The sequence below is a fragment of the Lemur catta genome, chromosome 1 (genome assembly GCF_020740605.2).
Source record: "Lemur catta isolate mLemCat1 chromosome 1, mLemCat1.pri, whole genome shotgun sequence".
NCBI lineage: Eukaryota > Metazoa > Chordata > Mammalia > Primates > Lemuridae > Lemur > Lemur catta.
The window spans coordinates 159,846,636-159,861,952 of NC_059128.1; the positions used below are offsets into that span (position 1 = coordinate 159,846,636).

General features: G+C 45.4%; 1 protein-coding gene, 1 non-coding gene and 1 pseudogene across 3 annotated transcripts in view; 2 read left to right on the forward strand and 1 right to left on the reverse strand.

Moving 5' to 3' along the window:
* The window catches only part of KAT2B (lysine acetyltransferase 2B), a 95,670-nt gene extending 81,699 nt beyond the window's left edge, over positions 1-13,971 (reverse strand). The window contains exon 1 of one of the 2 annotated variants that reach the window (XM_045538085.1): positions 13,246-13,971. In XM_045538085.1, coding sequence (XP_045394041.1) covers positions 13,246-13,548 — 303 coding nt within the window. In that variant the 5' untranslated portion in view covers positions 13,549-13,971. The remainder of the gene's footprint in view (positions 1-13,245) is intronic. The other variant, XM_045538092.1, reaches the window with a different exon arrangement.
* On the forward strand, positions 1,805-1,908 carry LOC123630924. The gene has a single exon (XR_006732854.1). It is a non-coding gene; the product is annotated as a small nucleolar RNA U13 (small nucleolar RNA).
* Positions 13,972-14,605: 634 nt separating the features above from the next.
* Positions 14,606-14,682, forward strand: LOC123631029 (annotated as a pseudogene).
* Positions 14,683-15,317: the final 635 nt, after the last annotated feature.

Consider the following 15,317-nt stretch of genomic DNA (forward strand, 5'->3'; position numbering starts at 1 on the left):
CCACTGGTTGGACAATCAAGGCCAGCAGATGCCATGAAGCTATGACTTCAAACTGGGATTTTAAAAATCTGGGACTATTAGCAGAAGTAAAAAAAAGAAAGCGTGCAAGGTGGGGGGGGTGGGGCAGAGTTCCTTCAGGGAAGCAAAATTGCCTGGGATTGAGATTGAAAGCAGAACTGGAAGGAAGAAAAGATAATTGGTGAGGTAGTTCACTAGCCTAAGCATCTCTGAATACCTTAATTAAGAGGGCCATTTTGGTCTGGAAAGTCAGAGGGAACCACAAAAACAAATATCAAAGAAAATGGTCAAGGGTACAGGAGGAGAATGGAAATCGCCTCAAGAGGAAATGACCCCAGGTAAAACAATTCAGGTATAAATACCCCAATTCAAATGCTTCTCATCCAGGCTTTCCAGGGTTACTGCAACACAAATCAATAGAAAATCTTTGTGACATCCTGTCAGGAGGAAGTCCTTGTGCCTATGCTGGAGTTGAATACGAAACTGCCCTCCCTATGCTAAATAATAGGTCTGGCTGAATCAAAGGCCCGCAACCCTCAGGCAGTATCTCCAAAGGCGCTGGAATGGCGCCAAAGGCTACCAACTGGCCTGGGGGTAGGCCAGACCCTTCATTATATCTGAGTCACCTCTCCAGGACCAAACCCAAGCATGCATCACCCCTGGAAGGGCCTCAGGAGGTCCCGAGTGACACCAGGGCCTAGAAACTGGTGCCCCAGAATGCTATAAATGCAAGACAAGTTTTTTTAAATTCAATACACACACATTCTCAGACTTTATCTGTGAAGATGCCAAAGCAGTCAGCTCAGTCTTCGACACAGTGGAAAGATTTGTCAAACTGCTTGGCTGACATTGAGCAGCTCAGACAACCAGCTGACAGGCAGAATTTCTCATCCTTCAGCCTGTTGTTTTGGCACCAAGTCAGTGAGGATGAGCAAAATAAATAGCGCCTTACATGTCGTTTCCTTGGACAGCTCACGTTCTCATGGTATCAGTCATTACCTGGGCTGATGACTCTCCAATTCACATAACCAGCCCAACCCGCAAAGCAGAACTTCTAGCCCACATTCCCAACTGCCTACACATCTGGCATCTCTGCCCAGTAAACGTCACACCAAGGCCTGCCCTCCACTCCAACACCCCTTTCAACTACCCTATTGCCTTCCTGGCATTACTCTCCTCCCAGCACCTGAGGCTGAGCATATCTGCGTTCAGTGTCCTCAGCCAAGGCCATCTGAGTCTCCTTTCAAAGTTTCTCAGATTTATACCTTCTTCCTTCTCACTGCCAGGGTCCTAGCCCAGGCCCTTAACAGTCAGAAGAAATACTTCCTGCCTTCTTCCAACACATCCCCACTCCCAATCCTGGCACCCACCAACATCACTCTACTCTAAAATGACGCTTAAACGATAATGTGGAGCATTTGTGTTTCATACTTTCCAAGGTAATTGCAGTTCCAATCATCTTATTTTCCCCTCCCAACAACCCTGTAGGACAAGTAATTCAATGCTTAGAGAAGGGGTGTGGCTTGCCTGAGTTCACCCAGCTGGCAAAGAACAAGGAGCCAAGATCAAAACCTAGAACTCCCCTCTGGCACTCTAAAATATCTCGTGCCTCTGCCTTCTTAAAGTGCAAACACACTCCGATACATGGACTCGTTCGAAATTTTCTACCTGAAATTCAATACTTCCTATCCACCGATTTCTTCCTAACCCAGCAGACCCTATTTCCCACTGTTTCTCTTTACAAGTTTTTCTCTTTTTCTCCAATTTGGCTAGTCTTTTTATTAAGATCCTTTTGTAGCTCATAAGCATGAAGACTGGGTTTTCATGCTCACGTGTGAGATGTGCCTCCCTCCAGCCTTGTTACCACGTCAGCACATTACTCGTCTGACGTGGGGAAAAAAAAGATCTATAATTATTATTTATATTTAGTACTGCTGTTAACTGTAATAGTAGCTAACATTTGCTGAGCATTTAGAATGTTCCAGATTCTATACCACACTGCTAAATGGATTATCTCATTTTATCATCAAAACAACACTTGACTACTAACAGACATACCTAATTTCACACCTTGGAGAAAGAACTTCTGATTCTCACCCATTCCAAACCTGCTTCTCCCATGGCCTTCCTCATCTTGGTAAATGAACTACCCTCCTTGCTCAGGCCAACAATCTACACATTATCCTTCGTTTCTGTCATTTCTTCACCTCCTGTCCCCATAACAAATTAAGTCCTGTTGCCTCTACCTTCATAGCCCCAAACTGTCTACTTCTCACCCACCCACCCCTCACTGCTACTACCCTGGTCCAAGACACCATCCACTCATATCTAGAATACAACAACTTCCAATTGGCCCTCTTTTTCTAGTTCTTTCTCTTGTGCACTTTATTCTTCTCAGAGCAGCCAGAGGCGTTGCTTTAAAATGCAAATCTAATATGAATCCATTGGAAACAGCCCAGATATCTATAACAGGTAAACAAATAAACTCTGGTATATCCATACAATAGACTACTGCCCAGCAATAAAAAGAAATTAACTACTGATACATGCAACAACATGGATGAATCTCAAAAATATTACCCTGACTGAAGAAAGAGTATATACTCTGTGGTACCATTTATATGGAATTCTAGAATAGCAAAACTAACCTAGGGGGCACACATCAGATTAGCGGGTGCTTCTCAGGAAGAGAGATTTGAATGGCAAGAAGCAGGTGGGAATTTTCTAGGGAGATGGAAAAAGTTCTATGTCTTGATATGTATTTGTCAAAACTGATCAGAACTGAAGATCTGAGCATTTCACTGTGTGAAAGCTATGCTTCAGCATTCTGGCCCCCATTTATCTCTCCCATCTCATCTCCTACCTTTGTCCCCCACCCACCTCCATCTAGCCACACCGGTTTCCCAGCAGGGGTTGCACATGCCAAGCCATTTCTGGCCCAAGTCTTTTCATACGCACTGGCAACCCCTCCCCTCACCTCTTGTTATCATTCAGGCCCCAGCCCAGGTCCCCTCTGCAGAGAGACTTTCCTGGGCACATATCTGAAGGAATTCCCCAGGCACTCTCATTTAATTCTCTATTTTCATTCTCTGGGTGGCATGTACCACTTTCTGTTATTTTCTTGTTTACTGACTATTTCTGCTACCAGAAAGCAAGCTCTGCAACAGTAAGGACCTATCTGTCACTGTATCACCAGCGTCTAAATAAATGCCTGGCGCGTTAAACAACAATTTGGTGAATGAACAGAAAAAGTTGACATTATCACTATCTTCATTTTAGAGGTATAAAACCTGCAGTTTTTAAAGGGTAAGTAACCTTCCCATGGCCACACATCAGGAATGAAACCCAGGCAGGCCGGTCCCCAGGCCCATGTTCTAAACCACTCTGATGTCTTGCTCCCTTCAGTTTTGCTTCTCTGCTTGATTTTGCCCTCTTCGCTCCACCTTGGCTGGGCCTGTCTCTTTTACTTCCACTGCCCCTAGCTCATGATGTTTCTCACTGCATGGACCTCAGGCTTGATTATTCACTTTAATATTTCTTTCACTCCACATCTGTCTCCCCAGCAAGACAAGGGGCTCCATATGGCTTTGCTTCCTTTTGCAGGTGTAGCACAGAGCTGGGCACAGGCACCAAACCAATAATCACGATGTGTTCCCTTGGAGGTGAGAAGAATCAGGTAGGCCTGTAGGTATGTGCAAATCCTGGGTTACGTGACTCACTTCATTATTTCAAAGTATGCTGACCTTGGCTTCCTTGGCATCCTGCCATCCAGTTTCAACACTGGCTTGTTAGAACTGATGCAAATTAGCACTGCCACCATCAGTCACTGTGATATTACTCAGGCCTCATCCCTGTACTTCTGGAATCTCCTGCATACCACACAAGGCTGGCAGAAGGCTGCCCAAAGTGAGAGCGTCCAATGAATGGGTACTGATTAGGATGGTGTGGAATTTAATGGAAACATCCCCACATGCCTTGCCCTGAAGTCACTGAAGGGATTACTCTAAGCCTTCTCCAGAGATTAGGTAGTATATCATTCCAAGTGGATCACTGGAGACAGTATTCACACTTTTTTCCAAAATAGATGCATTCACCTCGTGATGAAAAAAAATAATAAACCAAAACAAAAGATGAACAAAGAAAGTCTATTGTAGACTTTAAAGTAAGCAGCAAAGCAACATATATTGTAGTTAGAAAACATGCCTTTATAAGTGATTGATTTTTTTCTAACTCACTAATATAATACAGATTTTTAGAATCTATAGTAAGACCTTTTCCCACTTCATAGTTTTAATACGTTGGTCTCACAATGCTCATGATACCTTTGTGAGATTAAACTCAAATTTGCAGAAGAGGAAACAGTGGTTGGAAAAGTTCACATCATTTACTCAGAGAAGGATTAAAATGTAGGTCTGATTTTATTTGCTTGATCTTGTAGCAGGAGTCCAGCCCATCAAACAAGGGTTGCTTGTCATTAGGTCTCCCATGAGCTAAAAAGAACTACACTTAGCTATAAATAGAATTAAAGCTCTCTGAGCCTCAGTTTCCTCATCTTTAAAACACAATTTCCTTTCCTCCAATCTCACAAAGCCTGTGAATATAACATCACCCATTTATTCAACAAATATTTATTGAGTGCCTACTACATGCAAGATATCGTCTACCCAGGATAGGAGGCAAACACCAAAGCCCCTACTTCATGGAGCTTCTATTATCAAAAGGAAGCAGATAAGAAATGATTAAAAAAAAATATTTGATTTCCAAATATTAATAAGTGCAGTAGAGGAAAACAAAACAAGGAAAGATTGCAGAGTGATGGATGGGGTGCTGCTGTTTTAGACAGGAGGGGTCAGGAAGTCTTCTCTGAGAAGTTGGCATTTGAGAACAAACTGGAATGAGGCTTTGAGATCAAGACATGGGAATATCTGGGAGAAAATTGTTCAAAGCAGGGGGTAACTGCATGTACAATTAGATGCCAGAGATGAAAGTGATTCAAAATTGTAAAGGATTCGATTCTATTTCAATTATAACTATGGGATAAATTGTCATAAGAAGTTTGAACAGGAGCTACCTGAGCAGAAGTCTTCTAAAGTAGGCCATGGAATTAGATGTTAAATGAATAAATCAATGGCAATAGGTATAATACCCCATAATGTGTGTGCACACACACTAGGTAAATTCAAAGATGAAAATCCCATTTTTTCAAATATATAAATTACAGAAAAGATTAATCTGTAAGTGGATGTCCACATGATTCCATTAAATAATCAGGTCATCTTGTATATTCAATACTAGCTTTCAGGGATACAGTTGCTATGAAAGATTTATGTGGCACTATATAGTAATTTTTGTTTCTCACTGACATTCCTGGGAAGGTGATGTTGAGTGGCCTCAGCAGGCAGTTCTGAAGAACATGGGAATGAAGGTTCACTTTCCAGCAGCTCCATCAACTATGCCAACAGAAGTGACACTGCCCGGTTTATATCCTGGGTTCCTGCCAGCCTTCTAGGAAACCTGCCATCACTCCCAACACGTATGGTTCTGTATGGCTTACAGAATATAACCTATAACAAGTCTCATCATCTTCCAGAACCAGGTGGCAACCAGGGCAGGTGGCAACAGGACTTCACATGGATATTTACTAGTAAGGACTCACCAGTACAGACTCCAGGGGAGAAGGAACTGTGCAGGCTGGACATTCTACCAACTGTGACATCATCGGCCCCCTGCACCCACCTCTCCATCCTTCTGCCTCTCCTCCATTCCATTGGTTATCTACATCTACTTGGCCAAGTATACCTCCTTGCTTTCTTGTCCACATTCCTGCCCTCCTGGGTTCTTCCCAGTATACCTGAATATCAAATTCCCATCCTTTCTTTCAAAAGCCTAATTAAAATTCCTTCTATGAGGTTGTCCATAGCCAATGACTTCCATCCTGAAAATAGCTGGCAATGTTTAACTTGTTTTTAAATTTTAAAACATGTGTCTTTGCAAATTACTGCTATACACAACAACATGGATACGTCTCACAGATTTAATGTTGAGTGAACACAAAGAGTTCGTACCATATGATTCCATTTATGTAAAGTTTAAGAACAGACAAAACTAATCTCTGGTAATAGAAGTCAGAATAAGGGTTACCAGGAGTGGGGAGAAGGCATCGGGGAGCCCTCTGAGGTGCTGAAAATGTCCTATAGCTTTCTAGGCAGCAGCTGCACAGAAGTACACATATGTAAAAATTCATTGCACTATAAACTTATGATTGAGCACATTACTATATGCACAATAAAATTAAATGTTTTTTTAAAAATTACTTTCCTTTGTGCTGAGATATCGCTATGCATTCAGTCTTAAATAGAACTGTTTGGGGACTACTAAACTTTCAAGATGGTCAATTCCTTAACTTTCTGTCACATTTGGCACCTTCCACAGCCTGAATAGGTACCTCTTTCATCTGCCTTCAACAGGGACTTCTACTGGGCCGGCAACAGTGACCAGTCTTGATTGTCAGCTTTAAAACAATCAAGGGCATGCATATGTCTGTCCTGAGGCAGTAATAAAGAACACTTATTCTGTTTACTTTATGGCCTGCACAGTTTCAATGGACTAGAAAAGCCTTTGAACATAACTCTCTCAATAGGAGTACAATAAACCTCAAATGAGAGCAGGAGAATGCCTGAAACAAATGAAATCCTCTCCGGAAACCATTTGGAAGAAGAGTGCCCCCCTCCACCCTCAGGAGAAAGTTTTGCAAGAGGAGGCAAAATGGTGGTGCTCTGGCAAGAGGATCTATGTGGGCCGGCGCTTTCCTGAGTAACCACTGCAGCTTGAGGAAGTCGCTTAACCTCTTTGGGTCTCTTCCCTGCTTAGTAAAATGACCTTCCTTACCTTCCTCTTAACCCGGGTAGAAGAATCAAATGACATGAGACATAACACTTGGGCAAAACACAAACTGCTGAGACCAATGGAATGTTTTTAAAAATAAAATAAAACAGACTTTCCTGGAATGCCTGTGTTCCAAGAACTTTCACATACGATAAACTATTTAACACTGATGATAAGTCAAGGAGGCGGCACCTGGACTTCCACTTCACCAAGGAGGAAACTGAAACTAGGCAGTGAAGTGCTGCCCGAGGGCACCCAGTGTGGAGAGAATTGGGGGAGGATTCTCCGGGTGTTCTCCCCACGTGCAGGTAGCCAGTGCGCCTGTCTGATCCATGTTTGAGTCAGATTACCACCACAGAGAGGCACCCTGCATCAAGGGTGAGGAAACTGTTGACAACTCTTCCTAAATAGCTACTTTCTGTTTAGGAGAGACTAAGTAAATCAGAACCCCTGTGCCTTGAAAATTCACATTTTATTAGCACTGCACAGAGTATTCAGAGCCTTCATCTGAGAAGCAGATGTGCTGACTGTTCCAAGGCACCTCATAGGAAAGTGCGTATTTCACCCTCAATACTTCCTATGATGGGTCAGACCCTGTGAATGGACCCGACAACCCTAGAATTAAATCTGGCTAACATGGATAGGCAACTGGGTTTAAATCTGCTGGCTGGTTTTAAAAAAAAACAAAACAAAATGAAAATCTTAAACAGCACTGCATCACAAATCGCTACTTGCAAGCACATGCTTCCTAAAACAAAACAGTCCTCAGCAGATTTTGTTCTGTTTTGCCCTGTAAACTACTTTTTCAGTTATATAAAACTACAAATTGCAATCTGAAAGCTTTGCAGGCTTGAATTTCCATCTTCCCTGAAAATTTATGAGGACATAGAATTAAATTTGGACATCTTTCTCTTAGGCTTTTTGTATTGCATCTGCCAAATGAGAAACATTTTTCCTGTGTGTGTTTGGCTCTATGACAGTGGTCCCCAACCTTTTTGGCACCAGGGACCAGTTTCATGGAAGACAATTTTTTTCCACAGATTGGGGGGAGCTCTGCAGCCCAGTCCCTAATAGGCCACAAACCCTACTGGTCTACAGCCCGGGGTTGGGGACTGCAGCTCTATGATACTTACGGCCTTTTAGAGAAGTCACCACACATGATATAACTGTATGCGGTGTATTTATGTGGCTAAAGACTAATCTTTTAGAATACTTTATCTACCTCCCCCCATGTTTTGTATTTTGCTGTAACAATCCTGCCTATTTCAAGAGTGTCGAAAAAGATATTTTTAATTTGGTTTCTGTTTGCAAGCCAACAACCAATTGATACAAAATATCACCTTAAAAAGGTACTCCTGGCAGGAGGAAACTTTTTGGGGGGATGGAAGAGTTATAAAACTGGATTGTGGTGATGAATATACAACTGTATACCTTTATTCAAAAGCATCTGAGTGAGTTTTACGATCTATAAATTGTACCAAAAAAAAGCTATTTAAAAAATATGCCCATGATTCACAAAGTGAGATTTTTCAGATTTCGACTATTATTCAAATTCACATTAAAAGCATTGTTTTTTTGTTTCCAATGCTGCAAAAGTATTTATGGTATTATGGGACACTATAATTTTCCTCTAAAGCAGGGTTTCTCAACTTCTGCACTATTGACATTTTGGGCCAGATAAGTCTTTTGTTGTGGGGAGCTGTCCTGTGCATTGTGGGATGTTTAGCAATATCCCTGGGCTCTACTCACCAGTTGCCAGTAGCACTGCCTTCCCCCAACTGCAATGACCAAAAATGTCTCCAGATATTGCCAGATGTTCCCTGGGGGACTAAACAGTTCCTGGGTAAGAGCTACTGCTCTAGATGCTGACAACTGAAAAGAAATTTGTTCTTTGGAGGAATGACTGACAAATACGAACAACTGCATTAGGGGGCTCTCCCCAATTATAAGGGCACTTGTTCTAGTGCCCTGTCCACCGGCCCTCAGTCAACAGAGGTTGCTTTCTGGATGCTTTTTCTCCTAGAGTGGCACCTCTGCCTCCACTCTGCATATTCTACAGTGTCACTTCTAGATTATAAACCATTACTTTCAAAATTAAGACTAATTTTATAGTCCTGTGCTCATGTAATTCTCTAAGTATGGCACTCAGCCCAGAAACCAACCGATTGGGTTCTCCATAAATGCTTTGTGGCCACTGACTCTGATATACAAGTAAAGTACCAGGCAATTCAGTTCAGCCAGCATTAATCTGGCATCTTTAGGTTCTAGGAACTTGGGGGCATTTTCTCTTTTAATTTCAAGGTTGAAGTTATGGTCACCATTTTACAGATATAGTAATCGAGGTTCAGAGAAAAACTAGGTGACTCGTGTCCAAGATCACACAAGTGGCAGAGCTGAGATTTGAGACTGAGTCTCATGTTCTTTCTTGACTTCCCAGTTAACAGTGTCTCCCTTACCCTGAGCTGCTGTAAGGGCTTACCACGGGCCAGAACACTGTGCTGGATGCCTAAAATAGCCCATTTTAAATCCTCATTGTTATGCTATGATAGGGGATAGCATTTTTCCTACTTTTTAGACAGGGAAATGGAGGTTGCAGTAAAGTCCTTGTCCAAGGTCACTGGGCTGGATATCCTAAAACTCAAACTCAGCTTAACCTGAACTCTAAAGCCTGTTCTCTTAGCCACTACACCCGTCATGATAAATGGCCTATTTCTTTAGGAAGGGTAAGTCAATGATTTCGTTTTTGTTTTTAAGTTAGTAGATGTTACACTTTAATTCAAGATTTGGATTTGGGCTACTCATACATTCACTTAAGGTTTCTTCAACATCTGCAGAATACCTAGAAATGCCCTATATGAAAAATCTCCTCTATCCAATTGTCAAGAATTAATCAAGTTAAAATTCCACAACTGCTGTCCTAACAGCTAATCATTTTCTCTTCTCTAGTTCATTCACTCAAGTCAATAATCACATCATTTATAATCTGTTCACAGATTCTAAACACATATCAAATAATCACACTTATTTACAATCACAATAGAAGTACCAGGAACGAAGAGTACAGAAAAGTTTTGATCATTTCTAATGGGAAGTCTGGCCCAGAGAATAAAGGAAAGTCAAGGAATCTGAGATGTACAGGAAGAACTGAGAGTTAATTTTAAAGTAAGGAGAGAAGAGTTTTCATTCCCAGTAAATGACATGTGTAAAGGCCCTGAGGTAGAAGGGAACCATCTGCTCAAGGCCCTGAAAAAGAGTGAGAGTTAGCAGTGGCCAGTCTATGCAGGGCCTCATGGAAGAGAAACTAAAGGGTCCAAAGTAGGAGCATTACATGGTCAGATCTACATTCTTAATAATCACTCTGGCTGTGTCACACATGAGCAAAATGACTCTGAAACAACCTTTGCAGGATACAGTTCAAAGAACTCTACCCTGGATCCTGTAAAACAAGTTTGTTTCTTTCTTTTTTTTTTTTCCCTTCTCTCTGGGGTGTGGCACACTACCCTAGCTGTGAACTACCTCCCTTCTTTATCAGTTTTGTTTGTGAAATTTACAGGCCAGATGTTTTAACAGGTCTGGGAACTGTTTTTCTTTCAATACTCCTCAGCAAACTACCTCATCTCTTTCTAGGTCTCATCTCTGTAATCTTTTCAACTTGCCAAAGGGGCCTGTGGCAAAAGCTAGTACAATCTGTCCTTTTGGGCTTGCTTATATTAAGTGCAGAGACAAGCTGAGAAAGAACCACAAAAACATTTTCTCCAGCACCCCCTCATCCTCAATCGAGCCCAGTTGAAAAAAAAAAAAGCAAATCTGAGATAATATGACTGATTCCCCCAGTTGAGTTTCCTGGAGTCCTCGGTGCCCTCTTGGCCACACACCCCTCACCCCCAACCCAGTGGCCCTGGCCAATGAAGGTCTGGCTCTGGCTGGCTCAATGCCAAGCTTTCAAAACTGCTTTCAGTTTCTCCACTACAAGAAGCTTCACTCCACCCTACCCTGCCCTGCAAAGAGTTCTTAGCAGCCACTGACACTTCCTCCAGGATGCCATTCCCAACCTACCCATAATCCAGGCCATGAATTGCCCTGCCCTGGGTCCCCAGACCACTCCAAGAAAATAGTGTTTCAGAACTTCAATGTAATTATTCATTGCCCTTCTCCCTAGGCCCACCACCACCAACACGCAAACACACACACACACACACACACACACACACACACACACACACAGGATCAGTAACTCCTGAAGGACAGATTCTTTGTGTCATAGGCTTAGCACCTAGCACAATGCCTGGCACCCAGTTGAGAACCCTCTAAATATTTATCAAATGAATGGGTAAGTAAAAATTGACACTTTCATAGTCTCCTAGCCTTTATAAGAGGGGTTTTCCCTTCTTATAAGTTGGGTCTTGAATGTAAACAGAAAACACTCAAGTCACAAACTTTAGAAGAGGTGCTACATCTCACTCACCGAAATTTGAAAGAATCAAAAATATCAATACAGGGTACATATGCTCATGATTTTAGAAAGAACCAAAACTTCAGGAAAATGTTCAGATACTAAGGCGACAGCAAGCAGCAGGGAGAAGAGGTGCTGCTGATGAGAATTCAGTAAATAAATAAATTTAAAAATAAAGCCAGGACAGAAACACTGAGTTGACACAATTCCTACATGGGTCCACTCTGGCTGCAAAACACCAAGCCCACCAGTAACTGAACTTGTTCTTGATTCTGTACACAGCTCTCCCTTCCGCCTGCTACACTGGACGTCCTGTTCTTGCTAGTCTAATACCCTTCATAGTCAACTCCTGGGCTTCCACCTCTCTTATAAGCACGCCTCACACTTTATCTTGTTTGCATTTCTTCTGCAGAAGTAACAACCACGTGGCATTATTATTTCACAACTTCTGTTTTCTCCACTAAATTCAAAAGGGACTAATAATATATTGTCCAGGTCTGAACTAGGGTCTTGCGACTCCAAAGGCCATCTGTGGACTAGCATAGTATCACCTGGAAGTTTGTTAGAAATGCAAACTCCTGGCCCTGCCCCAGACCTACTGATTCGGAAGCAGCATTTTCACCAGCTCTCCAGGTGATTCCAATGCACATTAAAGTTTGAGAAGCACTGGGCTAGATCCTACATTCAAGAAATATTTATTGAACCTGTATAGGACACACAGGCGCTCAACGTGAACATGAGGATATGTTGTGGTAAAAGAGCAAGCACAGGCATTCCACTTCAGTTGAGAAGTTCCTGTAAATACTAAAAACATCATCACTGAGGAACGATGTTCCAGCAGGACAAATAATCGTGACATTAAAATTCAGAAGTGTCCACTGTGGGAATCTGGAATCTGGGAAGTTGGCCCTGTTTGCAGCAGGCGGGAAGAGTACATGGGAGGTGTGTGAGTGTGTCTCTTCCCCGCCTCAGCCACAGGCCGCAGGAGCTGACAAGGCCAAGTCCCCGCCCCCCTCAGCTGTCACCCTGTCAAAACAAAGCCGCTGCTGACAGTGCAGGGCCAGCCTGCCCCGCGGCCTCGGGCAATCCTCCCACCTCAGGAACACAGCTTCCACATCTGGATCTACAGCTGGGGGCCGGGGGGTGCCTTAAATTGGCGTGGAGAAGGGAGACAAGAAATGTGTGTCCTCAAACCGAGCAGCAGCGCCCGCCGCGCTAGGCTGTCACCTTGCCAAATCCTGTTTACACCCCGAGCAGCTGGGACAGCGTTTTAACTAAACAAGTAATAATACAATAATGACAGGGCTGTCACCGCGCGCCGCAGCGCCTCCGCCCCCAGCCGAGGGTGCCAGGCGCCACAGGACCCTCCACCTTCCACCCCGCGCGTTCCTCCCCTTCGCTTTCCCAAAGCGCCAGGAGCGCAGGAGTCTTCTTCGCCCTTACTCCTTGCACCCAGCTCCTCCCAGTGCAGCACGGGAAGAGGCCGAGCGCAGAAGCGGCCGCTCAGACCCGTCAAAAGATGTTTCCCTTGTCCTGGGTCGCCCGCCACACTGAGAGCACTGCTCCACTCCCGGGAAAGTGCCTGCGGCGAGCTCCTACAGAGCAACAAAGCCCCAGAGCAGCCCCGGGGCGCGGATGCCAAGGCTATTCCTTTCAAGGCGGAGGAATGAAGGTCTCCGTCTGGGAGATCTCCCTTCTTAAAACCCAGCAAGACTCCCATCCAAAAAGAAGCTAATTGGGCGCGGGCGACAGGAGCACTTCCGCGGTGCAGCGAGCGGCCCCAGGCGGGAGGCGGGAGGCGGAGGTGGAAGCGGGAGGGGGTGGGGGCGGGGGTCCCGCGGGCTGAGCCCCGAGCACCCCTCCGCGTGCCGCGGGCGGCGGGCGGGTACCTTGCAGGCGGAGTACACTCCGAGTTTCTCCAGTTTCTTGGCCCGCGGAGCGGAGCGCAGTTGCGCCTTCTTCACGGCGATCCGGGCCGAGCCGCCGCCTCCTGGTCCTTCGGCCGTGCCCGCCGCAGCCACTGCCGTCGCCGGACCGCAGGCGCCCGAGCCCCCGGCGGCGGCGGCACAGGGGGAGCCCTGCGGGGGCGCGGGCGGCAGCGCCGGCGGCTGCGAGGGAAGCGCCCCGGGCCCGGCCCCTGCCCCGGCTCCTGCCCCGCAGCCGCCCGGCCCGGCCCCGCCAGCCTCGGACATGCCGCCCCGGAGCACGGCAGGAGGCGCCGCCGCCGCCGCCAGGGTCTCCCTCCCGGGCTCTCGTCGTCGGAGAGCGAGACCCTCCCCCCACGCCCTCCCGCCCCCTTCGCCCACCCCCCTCCCCGCCCCCGCCCTCCCCCGCGCGCGCCGCTCGCCCGGCTCGCTCTGGCCGCGGCCCGCGCGCAGAAGGTGGCGGCGGCGGCGGCAGCTGCTCCCCCAGGAGGGAGGGGACTAGCGGCTCCGCTGCCGCCGCCGCCGCCGCCACTGCACACGCCCTCCCCTGGTTCTCCTGCCCCGGACTCTGCTCCGCGCCCTGGCCGCGGACATGATCCCCGGGGCTGCGGACTAGGGGTGCGTGCCTGCGGGCGGGCGCCCGCCTCTCGCCGTGTGCCGGGGCAGGAGGCCCCTCACGGCCTCTTTTCCGCGGCCCGCGGGGTTTGCACCCCCCACCCCAGCGCCTCGACACCTAGCGCTCGCCCGCCAGGGGGCGAGGCCAATCTCCGGGTGTGGAGGAGGGTGGGGGGCGGGGGCTGGAGCCCAGGCACCTGCTGGCCACCCCCCACGCGGCCCCCCATCTGACCCTCGCGCTCCCAAGCCCGGGCTGGGTGGGGGGCGCACGCCCGGGTCATTTGTCCTTTCACTCTGTTCCACCCTCTCTCGGAGCGGAGATAACTTCCTCCACCCTAGCGGGAGCCAGAGGAAAAAAAATATTTTTGAAAAGTACCCGTCCATGCTAATTCTTTTCTTTGTTGCTAATTCACCAAAATAAAGGCGTGATGTTTTCCATTTCTCTTTTTAAATACTTTCTGTCAAACTTTTGTGTGTGTGTGTGGTTAATAACGCTTTCTTCCTATAGCTTTTTCCGGACCAAATCTGCCACAAGAGGAAAAAAAAATCAATATTTTCTGTAATTTTTGTTTGAAAGTACTGGTTAGTAAAAAGAATGATTGTCTAAAAGCATTGTCAAAATAAAAACTATGCGCAGTGGAAAAAGTTTGAATACAAAAAGTTTGTTAACAGGGTTCATCTCTAGGTGGTGGAATTATAATCTACGGCTAAGACTATCCTTTCAGGGATCATTTCTATAGTTCGTTACTAGAGAAATTTCTCTGAACAAAGAAAAAATAAAATATAATATAACCTATTGCTATGTTCTTTTCTGTAATGTTACATAGTTTTCTAAATTGATACTATCAGTATGCATAATAACCAGGAAAATTTTAAGCAGCATTCAAAAGACTATGTATTGATTTTGGCCTCAAACTTGAAAAAAAAAAAAAAACCACTAAACTCAGTGTTTTCAACTATTATTGAAACCGTTGTTTTCACTGTTGTTGACGACAACGAGGGTGGTGTTTAGTATTGTCGAGGGCCCACATTTCAGTTTAGTATTAGAAAGTTGCGCACCAGTGCTTGGCCTTTCTAACGCAGGTTTTAAAAGCCCAGTGTTGTTTCTCAGGCCCCTTGGCAAGTTGCCCTACTTTTGTAGAGCAAGTGTTATCATATGTAATATGGGTCATAATGTGCTTATTATCAGATTGGTTGCACGCTTTGTAGCTCCGTCTATCCAGACGCCTTAACAGATGTGCTTTTCCTTGGAAACATTCTCCTTCCTAATCCATTTTTTGCAGTAAATTTTCTCTGTCCTTTTTCCAGATTCTCTATGTTCTTTTGACTTTTAATGCAGAGTGATATGTAAAAATGGGGAGTGAGGGAGGTTATAGATCTAAAAAGGGATATTAGGGCAAAAGGAAATATCCTCTCCCAGC